Source organism: Ambystoma mexicanum, chromosome 9 (assembly GCF_040938575.1).
Source record: "Ambystoma mexicanum isolate Mex_15411 chromosome 9, UKY_AmexF1_1, whole genome shotgun sequence".
NCBI lineage: Eukaryota > Metazoa > Chordata > Amphibia > Caudata > Ambystomatidae > Ambystoma > Ambystoma mexicanum.
The window spans coordinates 836,274,677-836,301,394 of record NC_090931.1 but is presented as its reverse complement, the minus strand read 5'-3'; the positions used below and the strand labels follow the sequence as shown (position 1 = coordinate 836,301,394).

The window sequence follows — 26,718 nt, the reverse complement described above, 5'->3', positions numbered from 1 at the left end:
CCGTATCAAATGCAAGAGTCAAGAGATGCAAGCAGTTCTTCACAGGTGTTCAGGAGAGCAGTTTCCATGTCCCTGGATGCTCGGAATCCAGATTGATGGTCGTGTAGGCAACCGACAAGCTCAGTGTTCTGGAGCAATTAGGGGAAGACCAGTTTCTCCAAAAGTTTCCCAAGGAAGGGGGTGATAGAAATGGGGCGGTAGTTAGCTAGACACGAGGGGTCGGCGGAAGGTTTTTTCAGGAGGGGCGAACAAGAGAGTGTTGAGGGAAGAGGTAAAAGACCCAGTAGCAAGAGAGTGATTTCAGAAATCAGCAAGGGCAAGGGCAAGTGAGCCGATATTGTCCTTAATAGTTATAGAAGAACAGGGGGAGACCTGTTTAGAGGAGAATATCCACTTTCTATTTCCTCTGTTTGCTTTTTTGACATTTATTATGTTTTTTTCTTTGATTTATAATTTTCAATTTTATATCTCAATTTTGATTAATTGTTATCTGTTATATGATTTCGGGTTCTGCGCACATATGTTAACTTTTGACTACTAATTTATGTTTTTTTTATGCCGCTTGTATTTTTGCATGTACTATAATTTTGCATTCACTTCTATTTGATGATATTAATTTGTTAGTTTGCCTTGAGGAAGACCATAGGGTTGAAACATGTGTTGGCGATTGGCAATCAATGTAGGACAACTCCATTCGAATTTAATACAACATCAATGAATATAAGAATTCAACTCTGAATACAATTAGGAGATGACAAAAAGGGATTATCCAAGTGCTCTGGTAAAGTGAATTGAGCCATTATGTAGGGGAAATAGCATAAAAGTCGGACCTCTAAATATGAAGGGCCTTAACTAGTCAGGCAAAAGAATTATGGGTGCCAAAGAATTTAAACAAAGTCATATTTTCATTTTAATCTTACAGGAAGCAAGGTTCTCAATATGGGAGGAACAAAGGACAATCATGGCCATGTAGGTCATTCGATATGGGCCTCTGGGTGAAATTGAGAGGAGTGGGAATTGCTGTTCGCAAATCTGTGGGCTTGGAAGTACTTGACATTAAAAGGGGGTTTAAGGGTCGCCTATTAGTAACCAAAGGCAAATTAGACAATGTCATAGTAACATTGTGCTCCATTTACTCTCTCAACTAGGGGCAGGCATGTTTTGGCACTGATGCCCCTGACGTATTGATGTCTTAGACCTCATCTGCGAAGGGGACTTCAACATAATAGCAGACCTGGAAAAAGACAGGTTTTAACTTGGTGGTTGCAGTGAGGCGTTCAGACAAATGAGATGACATGTTAGTCTCCCACATGCAGAGCCTCTTCCTGGTCGACACATGGAGACAAGTGAATCCGAGAGGCAGAAATACACCTTCTACTCGCTGCCTCATAAGGCTATACATCTATATGCCCATGTGTAGTGATAAAGTAAAAAAGCTGCAAGGTTCACGAGGTAACCATTTGAAACTATATCAAAAGAAGGAGGAGAGGGTAGTGTGTATTGGTTGATTGTGTTTTTGGTATTGCGTATCCATGTCCAACACCTCCTCCCTGGTAACAAAAAAAGAAGGGATAGGCATGTTGTTTAACTATATTTTGAAAATGACAGTAAAATTAATGTTAAAAAACAAGAGATGACATCTTTCTCAGAAAGAAGACCTCTGCCATCCCTCTCTGTCAATGAGGCAGAAACATTTTTTTTTCTTATTCAATGTATTTGTAAAGGTTTCTTTTGTAAACCATATACAATTTTTAAAAAAAATGGATCAAGGTGAAGCCCAAGGGGCAAACGGCAAGCTGAAAGGTGGCACTGCGCCAGGAGGCGATGGATTCCCTCTTGACATTTTACAAGAAAAATAAAGATGTTCTTTTCCCATTCTTGTGTAAGTTATACAATTCAATTTTGAGGGGACTGGCACATGCCTCCTTAGTCCACGCAAGAGTCATAGTTATTCCGAAAGAAGATAAAGACAACACTTAATGCAGGTCCAACAGGTCCATACCCCTCATAAATGCAGATGTTAAAGTCTTTGCTACAAATATGGCAGAAAGACTAAGGGTCATAAACTGAGGAAGGTGAGTGGACACCGCTGCTATTTGTTAGTATGGTTCTTAAATCAGGTAAGTAGATTCAGGGGAGCACTCCAAAAGCCAAACCTGGCACCACTAGGTATATATTAATCTGCACTAGCGACAGAAGTGAGAAACCTGCACTGCTGTATGCTTGAACAATAAGAGCCTGTCTTAATCAGATTCCTTTAGGAGTTCAAATCATGCAAAAACCTTTCTCGTATGTAGTTGCACTAATGTGTGTTTTATTATTCTTGAAAAAACAATGTTGCAGAACCAGACAATAAAATATGGGCCAATGCATTTGGGAAATGCATCCTTTGTCAGGGCCACCAATATGGGCTATTGTGCTGAAGTAAAGTAGATGCTGTGTGGATATATAAACGTGTCCTTCCACACAGCATCTACTTTATTTCAGCACCACAAACCCCTACTGGTGCTTCCTGGCGCCTACTATCTGTAGGTCTTTTTATTCTACACTGCCCACTTGAACACATAGGGGATGGACTCTTCTGTCCCAGTGGGCAGTGGCCCTGTAAAAAGTACGATGCTCTGGCCCAAAGAGTCTTTACCTCAGGCATCATGGCTCTTAAAGCAGTAAGCGCCACTTGTGCACTTGACAAGTAAACACATACCTATACCTTATGGTCTGTTACTCAAAAGGAAGAGACGGACTAATAGGTACCATTCTCAAAAGGTTTATATGAAAAAAATAAAGAGAATGCCTAGCTTTCCTTCTTCTATGGATTTCCCTACATAACTAAACTAGGATGCTCGTCGTCAATGGTGAAGTCCACAACAAATGTCTGTCCTCAGTCAAAAGCTAACTTGGCTGACCCTACCACTAATACTACACAATTAAACTACCGGAAAATGACTGCCTTCTACAGGGTTGCTTTTCAGCAAAGTCCTCTTCAATACAGGATCTTCAGATAGCCTTTTTCTATCTCTCATACCAAGTAATTCTGTCCTTTCAGGGGATTTCTCTTAGTTATTCTCTACTTTTGCCAACTAGTTCTTCCCTTGAGATATGTGTGCTGTACCTAATAACCAGTATAATTATGGATGGTCTTTGGCCATCCAATACGATAGTTATACAGAATCTCTGAACAATACTTGTTTCTTCTTTAGGAGACTGTTGTTACTCTCAAAACTACTCTCTCTCCTCTTTTATTTATCTTCTCAGTGAAACGAGTAGATTGAGTCCCTATTTGACTCTTACCCTTCTTATGGTTTTTTTGCCATTCACTGGGACGAGTATGATGAGCCTTTTCAACTCTGCGTTCCCCACTGGGACGAGTAGGCCCTCTCAAATCGTTATATTTGTGCTTTCTGGGGGTTTGTTTGTACTTGTCATACCTGCCCTGTTACCTGGGTCTCCCGCTCTCTGTGTTACCTTTTTTGTCCTGGGGCTGCATCGCCGGATCGGAATTTGGCTCTCTTCTGTCTCTGGTCAGGACGGCTTCACTGTCCTTGCACTCTGCTTCGTTGTACACAACTCTGTGTCGGTTCGTAGTATTGGTAAAAAGAGGGTTTGTGTCTGTCTGCCCTCTCACGCCACCACTTACTTCTCTCTTCTTTCCAACGGTTTCTCCCATCGGTAGACAGACGTTCCCGTGTCCGTCTTCTCCGTGCTTTGGCTTAAGCACTTTCATGTTGGGGTTTCTCCTCACCCTTCTTGGATGTCCCTCCTGGGACTTACACAAGCATGGTACAGACTTCCTCCAGTTAGTCTCCCGATCCGTGCACCTCATGCACCTCCTTTCGCACATTGCCAGCAGCTAAGTAAAGCCGCGCTATCCCCTGAGTCTCTAGCTGGTTATTAACTTCCGGGTCTCGTTCTGACGTTCTCTTGTTCTTCCCACTTTTATTACGCAGCTCTCAGGCTTCCCCAGTTTCTCAGGACAGTCCTTTCATTGTGTTGGAGCTATATTCTTCATAACGCCTCGTGGTTTCTTCGTCTCAGTGGTTTACAGACATGTATCCTTTTTCACTTCTATATTCCTATTCTTCACAGTACCAGGAAGGTACCTATCTTCTGTAAGTACATTACAATAGCATATGTAAGAGGAGGCTAGTTTTCTGTCAACTGATATAGTGGTACTGGCCTGTTGAGGATAGTGACAAGAAAGTTCTTCATCGAAAAGGGAATCTTTACCCCCAAGGCGGGACCTCTCCCTGCGATGTCCCGCTTACGTCCACCCCTATGGGGTTTATCCACCTGGCCCTCCCGCATAAGCTGCATTTATGTCCCATTGATCAGGGATCTAACTGAGGAATCACTAAGATTTCAGCTGCGGTAGGAGCGAGCCAACTATGGGAGAAAGGAACATTTATACGTAAAAACAATAGGCTCACCAGGTGTAGACCTGCTATCAGTCTTCTTATTTCTTCACAGCTGCTAAATGGTCAGAAAGTCTGGGAAGGGACGTGCTGAGGTTTGAAAACATTTTAGAAAATCAAACAACCACAAAAGGTCTGATCTCGAACTTATACAAAAATCTATTGAATAGGGGAACACCCCCCCCCCCCCAAACCCTGTCGGTCAGGACTCTGTGGGAAAAGGGTAGGGAGATCCCAGAGGGGTTGTGGTCATTCTTATCCATGACTGTATGGAAATCCTCTATAGCCATGCAATATAAAATTCACAATTACAAGCTACTGCGTAAATGGCAATTTCTGCAGTATAGGCTTGCTCATATGTTTGCCAGTGTGAGTCCCCTTTGTTGGGGAGGTTCCAGAGAGAAAGGCACATACGGGCACATGTGGTGGAGCTGCCCATCCATGCAGACTTACTGGAAAAAAATGCAATCATGGATAAAAGAGGTTGACCTCAATGAAAGGGAACTAAACTCCATGGCTATTCTCTTTGGTGTCAAGGGGAATGTGAACAGTCTCAAAACGATACAGCAGAAAGTTTGCAACTTGATGCTCGCAGTGAGAGTGTACATGGTTGTGCACTGGAAGAGGCCCTATCTCCCCACCAAAAGCGAATGGGTTAGAAAAGCAAAAGAGATCTTTGACATGGGAAACCATGCTGTTTCTGCAATGCTATGAGGCCGTCATTACAGAGCTCTACAAGGTAACGTGAGGTGGTATGACAATAAGATAACTGGATGAGTACTGTGGATCGCAGAAAGGAAAGAACTATGTACTAGACAATGTTGTTGGAATACATTGCAATTTGATTGACATTCAAAACTGTTAGTGGGCAATCTAGGGAGAACGAAGGCACGAGGGACTAGAAACAAGACACAGTGAAAGTGATGCCTGTACCTCATCATGACTGGTCAGAATATGATATTGTTTGATGGGGAATAAGCAATATGGAGTTTTATGAGCGCTCACTGCAGGTTCTGTATACCAATTTAAATACCTGATTACACTTGTTTATGTTCAAGCTTCACTGAAAATGGAATTAGAAAAAGAAATGCCTGGAAGCTCAAAGCATTATTCTGTGCTTGTTTGGAACAGGGGGAGTTGCACTACACAAATAAGCCATTACTGGCCCATTGAGTTCAATGTCAAACTGTCACCTTGACATGTGCATACCACACTACCACACTGATGACTTTAACATTCATACTTTCTTTCTTACGGTCACCAATACAAGTTTTTTCATGTGTATACACATAACCTCTATGTAAAATAACTACCTTGATGGGGAAGATAAACATGTGCCAGAAAAGTCACTCAAAATGGCATTCTATTACTCTATCCTGTAATAAGGTGGATGTCCTACAAAGTCAATTGTGATAAATCCTACGGAGTCCTCACAGTGACGATGCCTAAAGTCTCCTCCCAGGAGGCCAGAGAAAGGCAGACGCTTCCTGATCCTAACCCTGGGGGTGGTATTAGCCAGAAGGATCACATGGGAGGGGAAAGGCCCCTGTGTAACGGGAGGACTCTGTTGGATGAGACGCCGTATTTGTCTTCCTCAAGGGAGAAAGTATCCGTAATGCCACAGTATATAATGGCTTGATGTCAAAGAGAGTTGTTAATTTCCCAAGATGACTATCTTAATGTGGGTAAAAACAAACATAATTATTTATGTACCAGGACGGTTGAAACTCCTCTTGAGCGCACACAGAGCTACATAAAGGTGAAAGCTCTCATGACTATCAGAGGATTAGTAAAGAGGAGTTTTTAAATAGCTCCAAATAAAATCTAACATCCTCATTCCTCTGTGAAGGTAAGTCCCCCATTCAATTCTTATGAGATCCCCCTAAGGAATATAATTAAGGGAAGTGATGAAAGTAACATTCTTATTCCTATTAGAAAAACTGATTGATTTTCATGTTCTGGACTTCAAGTCCCACAATACAAGTACTGAGACGAAGAAGAGGGCTGCAGAGGTATAATTCTGCAAAGTGCAGCCTATTAGTGGTAATGACCGTCACCTGAGGGAGGCTGAGAGGCATAAAAGGCCCCCTCATGTGCAGGCCATAGGAGAGAGCAGTAGTAGAAGGTAGAGTTCTTGTATTACCTTCATGTGGCAGCAGAGCAAAGATGCTGGGACCATCGTGGTGCATTGAGTGGATGTTGGTCATAAGAGGGTCCCTGCTGTTCCAGACCCTGAATGCAGAGGTAGAGCAGCGGGAAGCGTGAGCGTTGACAGCTTTCCCCCTGATGACCAAGTCTGCAGAGGTCACGCAGTAGAGGGTGCAGAATTTGAAAGCTTTTCCCAATGTCAGTCTGGTTCCGGTGTTAGACGAGTGCCGGTAAGCCCTGGGAGCAAAGAGAGCTACTCGAGTGACTGGCGCGAGTCGCAGGAACCAGGGAAGCAGAGGATTACAGGCCACAAGGGAAAACAGCAACAGAAGACTTGGCAACAGCATGCCAAACAGACGTGTACACCAGACCCAGTGAGTTCATCAAGTGATTCTGACCCCTGAGCGCTCGGTAACCGCTCGCTTGACAAGACCGGGTGCCTAAACGGTAGAAGTAACACCAGTAGAGTGAGATTCAAAATGAAGAATCATTTTGAATCCCAAACTGAACTAAAGCAGAATAACCATTATTTTGTAATACAAGCTGACCGTAAAAAGAGTGGAATAATAAGAACATAATCACCAGATCAGAAATGTGTGTTTGTATGCATGTGGGCTTGACTAGAGGCCAACAGTAGGCAGGGGCAATAAGGTGAGAAACTATGCTAAACAACTATTGCCAAAGCCCAAAGAGAACTATAACGAGGCAAGTGAGAAAGAACAACTATTGCCAAAGTCAAGAAGGGGCCAACGAGAGTCTCAATGAGTGTAGGTGTAGAATATATTGCTCAAATATAAAGACGCTCAGAAGAGTAATTGGCTCAAACCCAAATAGCAAAAGTCAAAGAGGTGTAAGAAAGAGAGAGAATCATTGTCAGCATTTGAACACAGCCAAAGTGGGGAAACAAGAGTGGCAGGAATGCTGCCCTTCTGATAGAAAGGGCAGGAGATCAGATTTTCAAGGTGGGATTAAACCTGTGAAATTTGCAGCTTACGACTTGGAAAAGGAAAATATACATGCATGCAATGCATGTTTTCGACAAAACAAATGCCCAGATTTGAAAAAGGCATTAGGTGTGCCGAAACACGTGTTATCACAGGGGCTCTCCCACGGGAGTGGAAACATATGATTAAAACAATCAGTTCAATACTGGAATTAAATTGTGGCAGTTTCTTTGTGAGAGATAACCCTTACTTCTGATAGAAAACATTCAGAGGGAGTGGGGAGTTGAGCTTAGCCTGCCTTGTGTGTGGCATCACAAGTGTGTAACAAATAGCACCAGTGTGATTCTTGTTTCCCAAAAGACAATTTTGAACTTGATTGTGTGAAGCGAGAGGCATTGCTGAGTTGTTGGAGGTTTATATTTTCCACTAAAGTACTTGCAGTTATTTGTTCATTCTGGCCTGGCCGAGAGTACACTAGGTCAGAAGAAGTTATAGTAGTTTTCTCTGTTCTGGCAGGAGAGTACAGCAAAGCAGAGGACATTGTGGTAATAGACCAGACAGGTGAGTCGACCAGGTGGAAGTCACTGAAATACTGTGGTGTAGTTACAAACCTAAAAGAAGAAGTAGCAGGACTACAATGATGTTCTTAGTTGTTGATAAAGCATCCTGACATTCCTGAAGTTGTGTGAACTGGTGCAGAATCATATATAATTACGGAAACAAGTATTTATGAACTCCTGCAGGGATGTTCTCACAAGAAAAGAAGACATTATTATAATTTCTTTTTCCACAAGTGGAAGGAGTACAAACCATTGTGGAATGTTTGTTGGCAAGTTGAAACAAACAGAACTGTGTTGGAACTTTAGATGCCAAGTGGAACCAAACAGAACTGAGTTGGAACTTATTATAAGACAGGATTTCCTAACTTTTTTGAACTATTGAACAGAATCCTGCTTGCATCTGGGGAAGGGAAATTCACCCAGATTATAACAAGAGACGAACATCTGATTGTGAATCTAATTGTGATATTTTGCTTTGCCATATACTACCTTGTTGGGTTGTTATATGTATAAGAATGAGGGACAGAAACCTTGTGTTAGAGTGTTTCCTTTAGTTTATTTTAGGCAGGGAAATCCTTGTCAGGTTGGGCAAAGTGAGGCGTGTATCCAACCTTTTGAATTAACAAAATGGCATCTTTTGAAAAATCTTCACAAAGTTGTCCGCTTCACATTTCTGACCGCTCACAGAATCCTTCTGGGATGTAATGGCATCGCAAACAACCTAATGTGTCACTAAATCGCTTACTCAGGTGTCTCCTATGGCAAAGCCAAACAGGATGTTGAGAAATTCTCTTCTCTTACCTTTCCCTAAACACACAGACACCAGTGCCAATACAAATGCCAGGTGGCAAAATAAATGGAGCTTGAACTGCACCTGCCTAATTTGCTCCTGACTAATTCACAGAAAACACATCTTCAGATTCATGAGAGAAAGAAAAGTTTATGTTTCGCGTAAGTTTATCCTTCTAAAAAAGTCACATGCAAACTAATAAGCTGTTTGGAACAGGTATCTTTCAAATAAACCAATAGGGTAGGGCAAGAATGTGACTAAGGAGTTTTCCTGCACCGCCATTCAGGTCTTAGCTTCTGTTTAAAAAATGCATTGTTTGTAAATAAATTATAAGCATAGAACTAGTTTGTTCACAGACTGTAAGACGTTTTTTCTAAGGCTCATCTGATCAAGGCAACAGAAAAAAAAAAGGCCGTTCAATGTGAGATTTGGGAGTGGTTCAAGGGGCTATAAAATTACACACAAAATGAATGTTTCTACAGTGATTTTAAAAGGAGGGTGGAATTGCAACTTGATATTCTTTTCCTCTGCTACATCCTGGATACCAATATAAAATGTCATGTGGCACTAAGAATATAAATGGGCCAACAAATGTAATTCCAAAAATCAAAACAAAGGGTAAATGCATATTGCCACACAATGTTAACAGCCTTCCATTTGTGTTTCGCATCGATTTCAAGATGTGACAAAGAAATGATGTTTTCTGTGTTACTGAAGGCATTGGAAATGATCTTTAAATATATTAATGCTGCTTAAGAATAGGCAACATATGAACATTCCAACCACATCATGCTGTATAGAAACTATCCCTACACTCTATAATAAAACAGTCTATTAGAGCAAATCCGAGCAAGAGGTTCCAAAGGGAAAAAAAGAGACATCACACAAGGTTTACCTATGTCTATCTGACCTCGTTTTAGTTTTGATCATGTTATCAAAGGCTGACGAAACTTATTTGGACCAACTAAAATAGTGTCTCGTTCAACCAACTCAACTAGGCTGTCACACATTTTCATTAGCGTTCAAGGTCATGGAAATCTTACAACTGACTTGGCAAGCTAACCTAACTTTTTGGTATATATCGACAGGTTGCATTTTGTGTGCTTCAAACCCACTTTGTGTGTAGAAGGCTGACATTCCTAACAGAGAGGTGAGATTGTGTACCTTTGAGCTGGATTATTCTTTAGTAGTCATCAATCGGTTCTTCTTATCTTGCCCCGGTGAACCTAATTGTTTTTCTGAGAAGTCAGAGTGCATTTTTATGTTTCACAAACACTTACAGCACAATTACTTTTAACATGGGTACCTCATATGGGATTTGACATCCAGGAGCTCCAAGGATGTAACCCGTGGCTCCCCGCAAATGTTCTGAAGAATTTTTAGTCGAGGACCACAGTGTTTGTAAAACTCAGTACAAATGTTCAGGAGGGACTCCCGAGGTCTTCTGAACTCCTCTCGCGCTATTCTTTCATCGAGCTCTTCACGAGGGAGGCCCTGTCCTTCTTCCAGAAGGTGGAGATTATCCCTAGAGATGAAAAAAAATTGGAGGGATAAAAAATTGGAGTCCTTAAGGCCATGGTGTACGAACATCCAACATTTTATATAATGAGACCATTAACAAACACTTAGATCAATATCACTAAATGTAGCTCACCCATTTGATGATCAAAAATACAACTTCAAAAACATTGATCATAGCCTTCTAAAAATGCTAATGTAAGGGGCAAAATCACATCTTTTCTGAAATCGATGAGCACAGTCTATTGCAGTATTACTATTAGAGGTTGAGTTCATACTTTATTTTTTAAACATCTCATAATTTTTGTCAAAAGGCTGAATGTATTCAATCACTTAATGAAATGTCCCTGGTCTATCCACATTATTTTATTGCACTGGCATTACAATCATGTTTCAGTCTTCTCACCACACTTTAGTAACAATATATGCATACACAAATAAGGCTAGCTTTGCGTTCCTTAAGAAAATATAAAAATAATGTTAATCACAAACAGATTCTTAGTGGTGTTTTTTACACAAGTCTCACGTTTGTGTGTGTGTCCCTCCTAAGTATAACCAAACAAACAAAAGAAAACTACATGTATAGAATACAATACAAATATTCTTTATTTTGTCGAAAAATGCCATAAAACACCACATAGCAAAATAGTAATAAAAACAGTCGTAAGAACACAAACGTACAACAGAAAATAAATTTAAAGTGGCAATACCGCCACATGTTCTCTACGTCAGACCAAAAGACAACATGTTAATAACATTACACATTCAATAGAGTTCCTCTTTTCTTAAAAGCAAGTTTAGAAAATGTCACAACTGCCACAAAGACTTTGTGAGAAGGGCATTGTTTCATCACCTCCAGAGTGGCACAGGTGGTTCTTACATTGAGCTTGATCCACATTGGTCTAAGCCATTTGGACCTCTCTGAAGAATACATGGGGAAATGAAAAATAAAATGTGATTCACCTTCAATCTGGGTAGGACAGAAGGGGTTTCGAGGTGAGGATGAAGAGTTCTTGTTCCATTTAGCAGTATTGATTGATTGATTGATATTTTAATACTCATACACAAATGTTTCAGTGCGCAAGAGTATATTGGGCAAGTGGCAGGGTTCCTAAGCAAAACTTGATGAGAATGCTTTTCAACTTCAAACTTGAGTGCTAATCAAGATACGGTTGCAGACCCCAATTTGTCTTAATTAATAGTTAGATAGCAGACTTCATTCATAATATAGCATGATGCCAGGCCTGCAATTAAACCAGTGTGCTGTGAGCAAATCATGGTGCTCTTTTCTATTTGTCTGAACCAGTTCAAGTTACTGGAAAGAGTTAGGCCTCAATACGTATCTGAGTCGACCGATTCCAATAAGTGATTGTAAGTGATTGTTCAAAAAAAACCTCACAGCTGGCCGAGAAGCATGTCCCGTCGGAGCACATATCATTGTCTTCGTTTTAGATTGATAGATGCGCAGGCCTTTGGTGCAGCGTAGATTCTCAGAGATATTGAGTTGATTTTGCAACCTGGCTGGTGCTTTAGCCAGCAAAACTGCATCATCATCAAATAAAAGATGACTCCATTTATGACTGCCCAGGATGGGAGCATCCTTTGCCACAGCATGTAATGCTGATGCATTGCCATTAATATACAATAAGAATAGTAACAGGGCCAGGACGCGGTCCTGCCTCACTCCGATGTTAATGGGCACCGGTCAGTTATTTCACCATGCATCCCCAGCGAATGTAGGCACTATTCCTCTGGTAGAGGGACTTGATTGCATTGCAGAGACTTGTAGGTGTTCCCAGATGATCCGAGGTTTCCCAGAGGAACTTTCTCAGCACAGTATCAAAGGTGGTTTGGAGATCTACAAACGCCAAGCATATGTACTGGGAGTTCAAATGCAAATGCCTTTGTAAAATGAGGTCCAGACTCATCACTTGATCGATTGTCGAGAGCCCTGGCCTAAAACCTGCTTCGACAAAAAAGAGAATGTCTGACTCTACTACCCAATCCTCCATACTATGTAAAATAAACCGTGAGTAGATTTTTGCCAGGGAATCAATCAGTGAGGTAGGCCTCTAATTCGATGGTTGGTCTATATCTTCCTTCTTATGTTATGTTATGTTATTTGGCATTTATATAGCGCTCTATATATCATTGGTATGATCTCAAAGCGCTGGAAGGTTGAACGCCCTCGGGGACCGCAGTCCAGGTCAGTAGAGAGAGAAAGTGTTGTAGGGTGCGTGGGTGCACCAGTTATGTGTACAGCTGATGTAATTGCCTGATGGTAGCTGCATCCTAGCGTTAGGTGGAGAAGATATCAACTGAATATGTGCAGTCTGGTGGGTGGACACCCAGACTGGGTTCTGGCTGCGTTAGGCCTGTATGGCGCTTATGTGGGCAGCTATGCCGGGATAGCTGCGTTTTATTAGGTTGATGAGGTGTGCATGGGGTAATGTTCGTATGTGAACAGCTAGGCCGAATTGATCAGGGGTATAGCTGCATTCTAATTGAGCGATGGTATAGAGTAGAGAGTAAGCGTAATGATATGGAATTGGAGTGTTTCCGTGGGTTTATGAGCCAATGCTGCAGGAGCAATTTCTATGTTGAAGTTACTGATAAAATTGTTAACATTCATGTCGCATCTAGATCCTATCAGGTGCACGCTAATGTTCACAGCTCTAACCAAATGTGGCACTCGCTATCATGTACAATTCTGTCTGGGACCGGCGCAGGCCGATGTTCACAATTCTCTCTAAATGTTGGACTACTTAACATTCACAGTCCTATCTAGATGTGATGCAGGCTAATGTTCACAATTCTAACTATGTGTGGCAGAGCTAACATTCGAAATTCCGTCCGGTCTGGTGTTAATTTTTTAACAAATCAGATGAACACAGTCTGAGCCTGGGGCTCTACCACTTTGCTGCTCGAATATTGCCTGTTTCACTTCTAACGACGTGATGGGGCTAATCGTAGCATCACCAGTCAGTGGGGTTCTCTCAGGTGCCATATCTACAAAACCTACAGCCTCTTCCTCTATAGTGGTGGGTAGTCCATGGAGTAGAGAAATTGAAAATACTTGTGCCACTCATCCGAAGAAATATTATTTGGGGACGTTTCTGGACCAGAATTTATGTTCGCATTTACTAGGCGCCAGTACTCCCTACTATTGTGGGACCCTTCTGCCGTCTCCACGGCCAGCCAGATGTTCTTATTATACTCTGTCCTTTTTCTGACCAATAGTGACCTAATATCGCGCCTTAGACCTATTCCCCTGATATTCTGCCCTTCTTTCTCTTTGCTGCTCTACACTTCATATCAAACCAATGATGAACCTTGGAATTGGGATTCAAACCTGAGCTGCCTTGTCTTGTGACAAAATGAGCCACTCTCTCCACCAGCTGGTTATAGAAATCGTTATGTGTATAAGGTTGTTTCAGTTTCAGAATAACCAGCCAGTACCGACAGTAAGGCTCCACATATTGATACAAGAAGGCCATTGGGGGCGGGAGTAGCCTACCTCCAAGTCATAGGCCTTTTCAAATAATTTGGACAAGAGGCCATGATTTCTTTACCAGACCTAATACCATGTATTAGGTGATAAAGAGATTATTAAAGAGTCATGATCACTTTCTGCACGTGCTATAACTATACAAGACTCTATTAGACCCCAGTGAGTCACAGGTACCATAATATAGTCAATTAGGCTGTGTTTGCTCTGAGTTCGAAAGGTGGCATGCGCCAGTGAGTCCGCTGGGAACCTTCGGTTACAGGCTCTTAAGCCATAGGAATACAATCGGGCATTAATCATCCATCCCTACTAAAGGATAGATGCACAATAAAGAGGGCCCCATGCCACATCCTCTCTCGACAGATCTGCCGAGAGTTGATTAGATTCTTCCAGCTGGCAATTGAGATCACCCTCCATTATCAAACGCCTATTAGGAGACTTGGCCATAAGATTGGACATTTTATTTAAAGCCAATTACAACTGGGCGACTGCTGGCCGATTTTGCCTCAAATACACATTCAATATGTATATGGTTAATCCCCCCTTAAACCTCAGCACCATGCAAAGCAAATCCGGAGATTCTAATTCCACTTGCTTGCAAGAGGCCCCAGGACCAACATGGGCCCAGATTAGCATGCCCCCTTTTGGTGGAACTCTGCTGGCTTTGACTGCCGGTTTAGTAAATGTGCGATAATTGGACTTGTGTACTGAATCAATCGACCAAGATTCTTGCAGGCATGCAAGCATATTATTGTCAATTAGTTCATGGCAATCAGGGTTGGAATGTTTGTTAGCAAGCCCATTAATATTCCCCAGTTAAAATGTTGAAAGAGTCACGAGTAAGGTTGTTGTCAGATGGACAAGGAGTTCTTACCTGTGGGGCATGTTGCACCGGGGGTGGGTCAAGACCATTAATTGATTGAGGTCAGGTTTTTAAGTCTCCCAACCTTGACATATTGCCCTTGAAGCAACATTAAACTCTGGACGGAGGAGCAAAGTTGATGCAATGAAACACACAGAGCAAGGTCCAAAACTTTACTGGGACAATCCAGGCTCAGCTGTTTATCAAATGGCAATTGACAGCACTCCCGCCCCCTCAATGCAGCGAGTGGCACAAAAACGGATAGATTCTGTACAATGAGGTCCTGCCAGGAGTCATGGAGATGACAGAGCTTGAAAACTGAATCCAAGTACACCATAATCCCTTTAGTAGCAAGGACGTCCTTTAAATTCAGCACACAGGTCCTGATATATGAATAAAAAACATACCCAAACCTACTATTACAACCCCCACAGAACACGCAATCAGAAAATATCCAGCATGCTGTGAAAATAAAACTTGCAATGTCATTTACTTCTAATATTTCTGACAGGTCCTTGACAAGGGGACGCTTATATGCATTCTTATTGCCATGCGACCTGCCCTTGAAAGTACAAATCAGGTTCATAGATCGCCATCCTTGTAACAAATCAGATGCAGACTCCTTTGAGGCCACAAGAGGGGCAGCAATTCCTTCTCTAGTAAATTCACCTGGTGAACTCTGCCCACCACAGGTTGTGCCGCAGAGCCCATATTTAGAGTGCTCCCAGACTTGCGAGTGCCGCAGTCATGATCTCCCACCATTGTGCTGGGAGGTCTGTGACTACCACTGCAGAAGCAGATTACGGCTGGTTCACCCGAGGTAAAATGGCATCCCCTTACACTGACTCAGGCACATCTAGCTTCGCACAGACCTCAGACATTTGAAACGTTTGCGTCGATTTATCCACCATTTTCTGCCTCTGTCTCACAGTGTCAACTTGCCTGGCCTTGAGGGAACAATGACCTTCAATGAGCCTATCGATAATACCCAGGCATTTGTCAAGGCGGCCAGTGTCAATCCTCCTAGCTTCATCTTGAGCCCATATAGTCCTTTACTGGTCATGCAGAGGTTGCAGTAAGTTCTCCATGAACGGCTGGAAGGGTGATAGGAAGACAGTCCCCGGGCCCCGCACTGTTTTAGCAGGGCAATCTCTCCTCTCTAACCCCACTGAACCATTGGTAACCAAAGATGGAGAGAATATAAAGCTCTGATCTTGAAGATTCATCTCTGGGTACATGTATACAGAGTAATAAACCCATGCAACGCAAACAGTAAAAGTGGTGTTTAAAATAACATTCTAAGGTGTATTTTTAAAATATGTTTCTGTTGGAATTTTTTTCAGAATCCCCCAGGTGAAGGGTTCAGAAGGCAACCCCAATCCTGTAGTGTGTGCAGGGTGTACACCAAATTAGACCAAATCTCTCTCAAAAGTAACACTGCAGTGCAGTCTGTATACACTTTTAGGAGGGGAGAGGGCTGGTATCAAGGTACACATAAACACATTTTAAAGCACACCACACATACATTTCGGAACATATGTGTACTATTTGTTATAAATACTGCGTTAGCTAAATTGAAGTTGAAATAAATACTGTAGGCAAGTAAACAGATAACACAGTATTTGTCAAAAACATTACACGGTATGAAGTAAACCAAACTCACTCCTAAAACCAGTTGAAAGACATTATACTGCACTCTTTGTAGGGTTCACTAGGAGAGAGTATCATGGGTAAAACAGTCAGGTAGACATAAAAAACCACCAGTAAGTATTATAAATAGAATTCATGCAGTACTGGCTCTTTGAAAGACCCACTAGAACCAGTAGAAACGCATAGGCACAATCAGGCACAATTTAACTGCTATGGAAGGTGCATTAGGCTTGAAGTACAGTGATGTGTCACGCTAAAATAAATTTTAATCACAGATACACTTTAAAAATATGGAGATTGCTTTGGAGACTCCACTTTCCCATGAGACACAAATACAAAATGGCAGTGTATAGGGAAGTGTAAAGGGAAGTAATGGATAATGCCACTTTTAAGGAGTTTTAGGAGTTCCAGAAACTTCGTCCATAGGGTTGTGTTTATGGGTGAAAAGTAGGTACGTTATAGTTACAACCCACAGGTGTGATAGAGGTGACAATCTTCTAGTTGAGGAGACAGAGGGATAGCACCAGAAGAGTTCCAGGCCCCAGTTCCGGCACCAGAGGCCTGGAGAAGGATGGCTGCAGTGGTAGGTCCAAGGTCACACAATACAATAGCTTTCAGGGGACACAGAAAACAGTTTGCACATTTTCACATAGGACACCTGAGATCAAGAAGGATACCAAGACCAGGTAATGGTGCTTTACCAAGGGAAAACTGTGGTCTTCCTAAAAGAAACAAATGATTAGGATGGGCTTCTCCCAAAAGTGTCTTACCCACAGGTTGCAGGGAGTTAGGCCTTCGGGCCTCAAGAGCAAATGGTCCAGTCCATACAGTTCATAGGAAGTAACTTCACCTCCCTTTCTAACATCCTGGATTAACCGTGGCCTGAATCCTTTCCTTCAGACTAAGCTAGTTGCAGGGTGTCCAAGGTTTCTAGGTAAAGGTTCCATGGGCTCACGTGTCCATGGTAATAACCAGATGTGTGAGCTAAAGAGGCATCCCCTTAATTCCTCCCTCCTGATTTCACGGTAATGTCCCTATCCCTGGTACATTTCACCTGCCACCATCAAGTCCTGCCAAGGGCTGATATGCCCACCAGCACCTTCCCTTTCTTGAGGTCTACTTAATGGTCTTCCTCAAATGCTACTTCATATGCTGCCTCTCTTCTATTTTCTTCCAATTCCTGGGATATTGTGATGCATCACACTTTTCCCTCGGAAAAGGGACATTGGCGCAAATAAAGGTGTTAGACCGGGGTGTCCATTAGCCCCGCTTTTATTCTCCCTGTTCTTATATGGTTTCATTCCACACGATTCTAATGCTAAATGTATGCCTGCAAAATTAAATGGGATCCAATATAGTGCCCTGCTTTATGCTGACGACACAGCATTGATAGATTTAACAGAAGAGTGGGCTGCAGCAGAGTCTGCTGTATGCAGACACTTTTCTTAAAAAACAAAACTTGATACTAAACCTTCACAAAACAAAGATTGTGGTCTTTGGAAGAGGTAAATCAAGAGGCAGGTGGTGCATCAACCAAGAAAATATATGTGGTATCTGCATACTCATATCTGGGGGTTTTGTTCTCGAAGGAAGGGTGATGGTCCGTTCTGGTGGCCTTGGCAGCCATGCGAATGGAAGCAAGTTTGAGAGGGCTTCATAGATTTTATTATCTTTATGGGGGGGAAAGGTTGGATTAGTGCATTGAAGTGTTGAATTAAAGATATTTAGGGCTACGCTTTATGGAAGCGAGTTATGGGGTTTTGCCTCTTGCTTAAAATTGGAGGTGGTGCAAAGCGCTTTATTAAGAAAGCTGGTGGGGTTATCTCCAGCCACAATAGGGGTACTCTGTGTGGGGTCCCTAGTATGAGATGCCAGGCCTGCATCCGTTTCATTCAGTTTTATCTGAAAATGCACTTTGAACATTCTATGAACCCCAATATCAAGAATGACCTAGTGCATGGGTGTACAAACTAAGGACCGTGGGCCAAGTGTGGGCCGGGATGCTGTTTTATCTAGCCCGCCTGGGTTAAAGTCTTTCCTAATGGAGGCCTGCAAGCAGCAACGTCCACCCTCCATTAGGAAAGTCTTGTTTGCCTTACAGGCAAGGGGAAACACTGAGTGTCACTGACCCTCATTGGCTCAGTGCACACGCACTACGTAGCTCTTACGAGTCAGGTAGTGCATGTGCGCTGCACCAATGGAGGGCCAGCAGTGCGGCTGGCATGGCCAATAAGGCTTGATGCCGGAAAACATTTCAGCCTTGCCATGCCAGCTGCAGTACAAGAGTTCTGTTCGCCACCTAGAGAACTCGCCGGGACTCCAGCTACCTCGCCGGGACTCCAGCTACGTCTCCGGGACTCCAGCTACCTCACCGGGACTCCAGATAGCCTGCCTACTTAGCGGCTCGTCTGCTGTCCACTCTGGCAAGTACATTATGGGGGTGGGGGCTGGTAAGTACATTATGGGGGTGGGGGTGGTCTGTATGTTATCAGGTTGTTATTGTTCGGGTGAGCGGAGGTCTGTGTTTGTGGCCTGTTTATCTTTGTAATCCCCTCTTGTGTGCCGAGATACGAGAATGGGGGTGTGGAGTCTGTATGTTTGCAGCCCTGTGTGTGTGTGCTGAAATTTGAATTGTGGCTGGGAGCGGGGCAGTGGGGTGTTTGCAGCTATCCTCTGTAGGCTTGTAATACCCCTTGTTTGCCGAGATGCGAGAATGTGGGTGGGTGGTCTGTATGTTTGCAGCCCTGTGTGTGTGTGCCGAAATTCAAATTGTGGCATTTCCATTGGGGTATATTCCATGGTGCATCAATGATAATAGTGTCACATCAGCCCAAAGAGAGTGCAATTTTTGCCATAAATCCTCCCACAACCATCATGGCAGTAGTTTACTAATCATGAGTATTGGTGTTTCTATACTATAAGTGAAAATCCTATTGGGGTTGTCTTGTGGATTATTGAGAACATTGTCACAACATCCATATAATCTAAGGAAGGTTTAAATCTGTCTAGGTCTGTTGGGTTATCTTCTCCCCTTGGGTTATCCTCTTGCAGCCCCTGACTTGCAAGAGACTGCCTGATTCTCTACCTCTGACATCCATGCTTGGGGGCTATTTGTAAATAATTTTTGTGACCCATTTCTATTGGGAACTATGTTGCTATTTTCTAAGCCGGTATCCATCAAGAAATCCATGAAAAGGTGTGCCACAGAGGCTATGTTCTTGATTTGATCTTGTTTTTTTGTCACTTCTATGCTTAGCTCTAAAGATGTCCCTGCCAATGTACAGCGCTGTTAAAAAAAGAATAATATACCAGGAGCACCGTCAGTTTAAGGATGAGTGGACTGAGAGTTTTTTTTTTCATTGAGTCCAAACCTAGTGTCTACTCATGCCGAGTGAATCACAGTCCCCAAAGAAAATAATATCAGCCGCCATTGTGAAACAAAACATTCACAATATAAGGATTTGCAGGGGGGAGGGAGAATAAAGAAAGCTGGGTAGCTGGAAACACACCTGACTAAGCAGCAAGGTGTTATTGTGCAGAAAAAAAAAATAATCTGAATGTGCCACCTTAGCTAGTTATAAGGTTGCATAGCTTATTGCAAGTTCAGTACGGCCTTTCAGAGATGGGGATTTCGTAAAAGACTGCCTGATGGAGATTTGCGAGCCAGTGTGTACAGAAAAAAAGATGCTTTTGCAAATCTTCCCCTTTCAAGGATGAGTATGCAGCGTCGTATTGTAGACATGGCTGATAATTGTTACAGCCAACTGAAAATGCAATGTAAGGATATCAAATTCTTTTCAGCTGCCCTTGATGTGAGCACAGATCCAAGTGACACAGCCCAGCTCTTAACTTTCATTCGTAGGGTCAATAACAAATGCAAAGCATTTAATTAACAGGCTTTCCTAGTTTATTTGCATGGCAGAACTACTGGTGTTGACATTTGTAATGCTTTTCAAAAAGATATTGATGATTTAAATTTGGCATGGGATAATCTGGCAGTCGTGACAACTGATGGGGCCCCAGCCATGTTTGGAGAGTGAAATGGTTTTATTGGCTGCTTGAAAAGACACTTGGGTGAGAAGGCTGTCCAATAAAAAAATTATCATTGCATCATACATCAGGAGGCCGGTTCCATATGTTAATATCCCCGCAAAAATATTGATATAGAAAAATATCGCCATATTTTTGCGGTGATATTAAAGCATGGAACCTGCGGGGGACACCCCCGCAAACCCTGCATTATTTTTAAAGGAGCGGGGGACACCCCGCAACCCCTGCTCCCAAAACCCCCCAAAATTATCCCCCCTAAAAATATTGCCTCTGGCCGTTCCAGACGACCATAAATACAGCGATATTTTTGGTGGGGATAATATGTAGTGATACCAGGAGGCCTTATGTGCAAAACATTTGCAATTCACAGAAGTCATGGACTTCATTGTGAAAACAGTTCATTGTATCTGTGCATTAATCACAGATTGTTTCAGGCGTTTTTAGAAGAGGCAAAGGCAGATTATGGTGATGTCCTATATCATGCAGATGTTCGCTGGCTTAGTCATGGCAATGTTCTGAAGCGATTCTTTGCTTTAGAACAGGAAATAGAAGCATTCATGGGTGAAATGGGATGAAATTGGAATGGACACTTCTGTCATGCAAAATAATGACTGGGTAGCAGACTTTGCTTTTCTGACTGACATGACAGGCCATTTGAATGATTTAAATTTAAAGTTGCAAAGAAGCCAAAATGTAATCTCTGATCTGTTTGAGACAGTTTGTGTTTTTGAAATAAAGTTAAGACTTCTGGCAGCCCAACTGGAGAAAAGGATGTTGGTACACTTCCCTGCATGTGCCGATGCTTTCGCCCATGACAAGTATGTAGGGTGGCATTGGCATTGAAGGTCCTGAATGAATTGCAAGTTGTTTTTGGGAATCGTTTTGCACAATTTAAATCTCAGCGAGCCTCTTTGAAACTTTTTGTGGACCCTTTCTCTGCTGATGTTGAAAATGTGCGACCTGAACTTCACCTGGATGTGATTAACTTCAGTGTTGTAGTGTCCTCAAAAATAAGCAGAGAGAGATGCCTTTATTAGCCTGTTATCAATTTCCCAATCTGTCCCGGGAAGCATTAAAGATGATGTCCATGTTTGGCAGTACCTACATTTGTGAGCAAGTTTTCTCCCAGTTGAAATTGTATATATCCAGTCTAAGGACAAGACTCACTGGTGACCATCTCCATGCTGTTCTTAGACTAGGCACAACATCATTGGAGCCTGAGATCCAGAAACTGACAGCTGAGTAACGCTGCAATGTTTCGCACTGATCAAGTATGTCTGGTTCACTGTTCATCTCCCAACTTAAAAAAAAAACAAATACACCTGGTTCATTGCTCACTTACAGCCCTGGCAGATGCTGTGCAAAATGGCAGAGCTTTTGCCTTGCAAATCTAAAGCAACATAAAGTGTGAAAGGTTTGAGTGCAGTGTTTTCCTCCTGTAAGATTTGCCTATTTTTTCTACTATTGACAATATGTCCTTTGGAAAGAAAGAAATGATAAAAGTGGAATGGAAAATGTGTAATATAAAATGTAAGTTTCAAATGCAAATAAAGACTGGTTCACCTGAAAAAGGCATTCTTTTTCCATGTGTTTAATAAAAATCGGGGGTTGAAAAAGCCTCCTGCCATGCCGCCACCACTCTTACGGCCGCGCCTACTGTCCCTCCCACATTTACTTTTCGGCCCACTCTAGGAAGTATGTAAGGTACATTCGGCTGTCTGGCAAAATCAGTTGTGCACCCTTGCCCTAGTGGAAATGTACAGTTGTTCGCTAAAGGGAAAATATCAATGGCTATCAGAGGGGGCGACTGTGTTGGACAAATAGGGACTGAGGAATACAGAGCACCTGCGTAGATTGTATGAAGGGCAAAGGAGAAGGCTGGTTTTAGACTGTGTCAAAAAAGAGGAATGGAACAATACTCAGGAGTGTCTGCGAAGGCTTAGGTCGATTAATCTATACAGGGAGAGTTGTGATGTAATGGCATCTCAAAATTGTATTACTAAGAAAATCTCCCATGAGTGCAGGAGCATTTTTTTTTAACAAATTTATTTTATTAGTTACAAACATTCAGGTAAGGAACAATATACTTAAATCTCAGTATTGTTCTCATCCCTCTTTCTCCCCCTGTCCGTTTTCAAGTTTGTAGTACGTCCATGAGTTTTAACTTTTATAACTCCCCTGCTCCCTCTTCCTTCGGATTCCGGTATATTTCCCCTTTCACTCCTCCCTCCCCCCTAAAAGAAAAACAAACACAAAAACAAATTCAACAACAATAGAGCTGGGATCGTTTTGCTTCCGTCCACCGTTAAGCAGTTTTGTTACAGTCCGGGCCTTGACTGCGTATGTTGGCTGGAGGTGTGGGCCTCCTCACGTTTCCTCTTGGTCCAGAGCCTTAGTTCATGATTGATCTCAGCAGGTTGGGTCTGTGACATAGGGCCTCATTACACGGATGGCGGTAGGGATTTACCGTTACCGGTAATGGAATACCGGTAACGTTAAATCCCCATGCGCATCACGACCCGGCACACCGCTATTAGCGGCATCGCAAATTACGGTGCCACTAATAGCGGGCAGGCCGTGTGCGCGCGACCCTCCATCCCGTAAATTACGCCATGCCGCTATTAGCAAGCATCACAAGGCCAGTGGACATGCTAATAGCGGCATGGTAAATCCACCCAAACCCCTTACCGCCATGGTGCTAATACCGGCATCGCGGACCACCCGTTAAGAGGAATGAGCAGTGTTCCCACCTGCCACAGGTGGACACAATCAGCACAGGTGGAGGCAATGGAGACTGTGGCAGCTCAAAAGGAGCACACCACACCCCTTCCCACACACCTTCCCACACAAAGATGGTTCCAATACTGGCAGCAATACATGGCCTGGGGGACCTCATTGCAGCGCAGCTGATACTACAACAGGCAGCACAAAGGAGACGCAGGAGGAGGAGGAGGGCAAGACAGGCACAGCAAGCACCACAACGGCACCTATTCATACCACAGAGGCACCCACCAATCCCCAGGATCAGAGCCAGTCCATTCAACCTAACCCCTGAGCAGATACACACCCTGTACCATCTGGACAGGGTTACCATCACCAGCATCGTGGACATGATCCACGACGACATTGTGAGCCTCATAGACATCAGAACTGCCATCCCCCCGCTACTGAAGGTGGTGAGTGTGCTCCACTTCCTGGCCACAGGCACCTACCAGCATACAGTGGGACACATGCATGGCATCTCACAACCAGTATTCTCACGCATGCTGAACCAGGTACTCGATGCACTCCTGAAGCATGCACCCGAACACATATCCATGCCACGGACTGCCCAGGAGATTGCAAACACAAAAGTTGGCTTCTATTCACTGGCAGGCATCCCAAGTTGCATTGGGGCCATCGACTGTACACATGTGGAATTGGTGGTCCCACATCACAATGAAGTAGTGTACCGAAACAGGAAGCAATTCCACTCTATCAATATCCAAATGGTATGTGACGCCAACAAGATAATCACACATTGCTGTGCCTGATTTCCAGGATGAACACATGATTCCATGGTCCTGCGGAACTCAACTATCCCACGCTACATGGAGCGACACCCCGGACAACGTTTGTGGCTACTCGGTGAGTAGCAGGGCAAGCACATGGCAACGTGATTGGGGGGGGAGAGAAACATACTGCAACTGGGAGTGATTGGGGGGGGAGATACATACTGCAACTGGGAGTGATTGGGGGGGGAGATACATACTGCAACTGGGAGTGATTGGGGGGGAGATACATACTGCAACTGGGAGTGATTGGGGGGGGAGATACATACTGCAACTGGGAGTGATTGGGGGGGAGATACATAGTGCAACTGGGAGTGATTGGGGGGGAGATACATACTGCAACTGGGAGTGATTGGGGGGAGATACATACTGCAACTGGGAGTGATTGGGGGGGAGATACATACTGCAACTGGGAGTGATTGGGGGGGGGAGATACATACTGCAACTGGGAGTGATTGGGGGGGGGAGATACATACTGCAACTGGGTGTTGACTGTCGTCCGTAGGAGAAATGGACATACAGATGTACACCAATGTGCATCCGGGAAGGCCACGATGTACTTGAGAAGAACCCACATGCAATTTGAAGCTGCACAACATCGACAACAATGCAGGTTGCTAAATATCACACATCCATCCACATTGAACATCCTACCACGCAACATTTCACACGAATCTGCAACATGGCGTCAAGATAGTAATACACAATCAGCGCAGCACAACATCAATCCAGCAATGCGCACTTGAATGCATGCAAAGGGATCACCCCTAGACATAGCACTGAACCACACACCTATAGCACCACTGAAGTGATGCCTCACAGCATGGCCACATTGGTGTCAGTATGTCAGTACACTCGCAGTGTGGTACCAAATTTGCCTGGGACAGGGACACCTAAGACCTGGCCTCACCCAGGACATGTCAAATACTGTTGGAGGCATTAATGTTGCATTACTACTTGCAGGGTCAACCTCCCCCTTGCACGTTGCTGCCACACAGACCATCTGCATGTATGCTGTCAATTCAGTACTTGAATCACAATGCAATGTCAATTAGTGTGATGTGAACAGGTCGCTCTTGAGGTGAACAGTAACAGGACCCTGTTCATTCCCCCATACAGGTGATGCGGGCTATCCCCTGAAGACCTGGCTCCTCACACCTGTACGGAACCCACAGAACAGGCACGAGGAGGAATACAATCGTGCACATACCCGTACCCGCATCGTGATCGAGCAGACTTTTGGACTTTTGAAGTCACGTTTTAGGTGCATTAGCAGGTCTGGTGGTGCTCTCCTGTATGGACATGAGAAGGTGGCCAAGATCACCATGGCATGTGTCATGCTGCACAATATGTGTATCAGACGGAATGTGCCACTGCCCCCTGACGTTGAAATAGAAGCACCTGATGAGGATGATGATGGTGATGAGGACGGAGGTGAAGGGGATGCAGGTCTTGCAAGAGGGGATGGGCAGGAGGGACGTGCTGTGAGACAGCATCTGATCAACCAAATATTCTGAGGAACATGTTTTCGTACTGTCACATGGTAATGGGGAGTAATGCACTGGTGTATGTTTTCGAGCACACAATGGACCCTGTCCCCAATAAAGTACACACACACAATGAAGTTGTCCAAGCCAGTGTTTAGATCAGAAACCAGTGTATTGAGTAAGGTGTGAAAGTGCAAGTCCCAAAACATCCCACCACCCTTCCCCCCACCCCCACAACAGACCCATAACACCCTTCCCCCCACCCCCACAACAGACCCATGACACCCTTCCCTCCACCCCCACAACAGACCCATAACACCCTTCCCACCCACCCCCACAACAGTCCCTCATGTGTTTGCCAAGTTTGCCCTGGCCTATGCACACATAGGGATCTCTATCGACCCCCTATTTTCAATAGTCCTCGGGGGGATTCAGAGGGTTGGCAGATGTGCGCCTGGTGGTGCGCGTTGAGCGACGGAGGGGGCTTGTTTGTCTCGACCCAGAAGATGAGGATGGGGCAGACTGGCCTTGTTGGGAAATGTGGCGGTCCATAGTGTCAGCCATGCGTACCAGGACCTCCCTGAGACTCCCTATCTCATCGCACAGCCTGTTGGTGTTGGCGTCCATCCGCTCTGTGGAGTGCCTCAACGCCTCCACGATGTTCTCACTGCGATTGGCAGCCTCCTCAACATGCTGGCCAACCAGCACAGACAGCTCTTGTTGGCGCTGCAGGATGGTGGTCAATTTGAGGCCAGTGCTGGGTGACTGTGCACTTGAGGCTGTGCCCTCGGATGCATCCACTACAGCAGGTGATGCCAACATGGGGGACATGATTGCAGGGTTGGTGTCCTCAACTGTGGAATCAGACGCAGGGGTCTGGAATGGCACTGGCTCTGGTGATCCAGGGGGGCTTGGGGTGTGCATCTCCATGGCCTGGTCTAGGGTGTCCTCCAGATCGGATAGGGGGGCAGTGGCGGCTGCCTCACCAGTGGAGCTTGCCGCAGCTGATGGTGGGCCCTCGGTGGCTGGCATCGGTGTGGGTGGGTTCACCACCGGTGGTGGGGCCGCAGTTGGTGGTGCAGCTAGTACTGCCGTGGCAGTGGCACTCCGACGAAGTTTGGCACTCGTCTGGTGGGGCCTGCCCCCCTTGCCCCTTGATGTTGTTGGGGTATCCGCCGGCTCCTGTGCCCTTGGCCTCTTGCATGTAGCTGTTGCCTGTGTTGCATCAGCGGCATCCT

At 44.1% G+C, this 26,718-nt stretch overlaps 1 protein-coding gene across 21 annotated transcripts in view; it reads right to left on the bottom strand.

The window, feature by feature from the left end:
- The window catches only part of UNC80 (unc-80 homolog, NALCN channel complex subunit), a 3,486,058-nt gene that overhangs the window by 807,474 nt on the left and 2,651,866 nt on the right, over positions 1-26,718 (bottom strand). For all 21 annotated transcript variants that reach the window (XM_069615884.1, XM_069615886.1, XM_069615890.1 and 18 more), the window contains one exon: positions 10,161-10,379. In XM_069615884.1, coding sequence (XP_069471985.1) covers positions 10,161-10,379 — 219 coding nt within the window. The remainder of the gene's footprint in view (positions 1-10,160; positions 10,380-26,718) is intronic.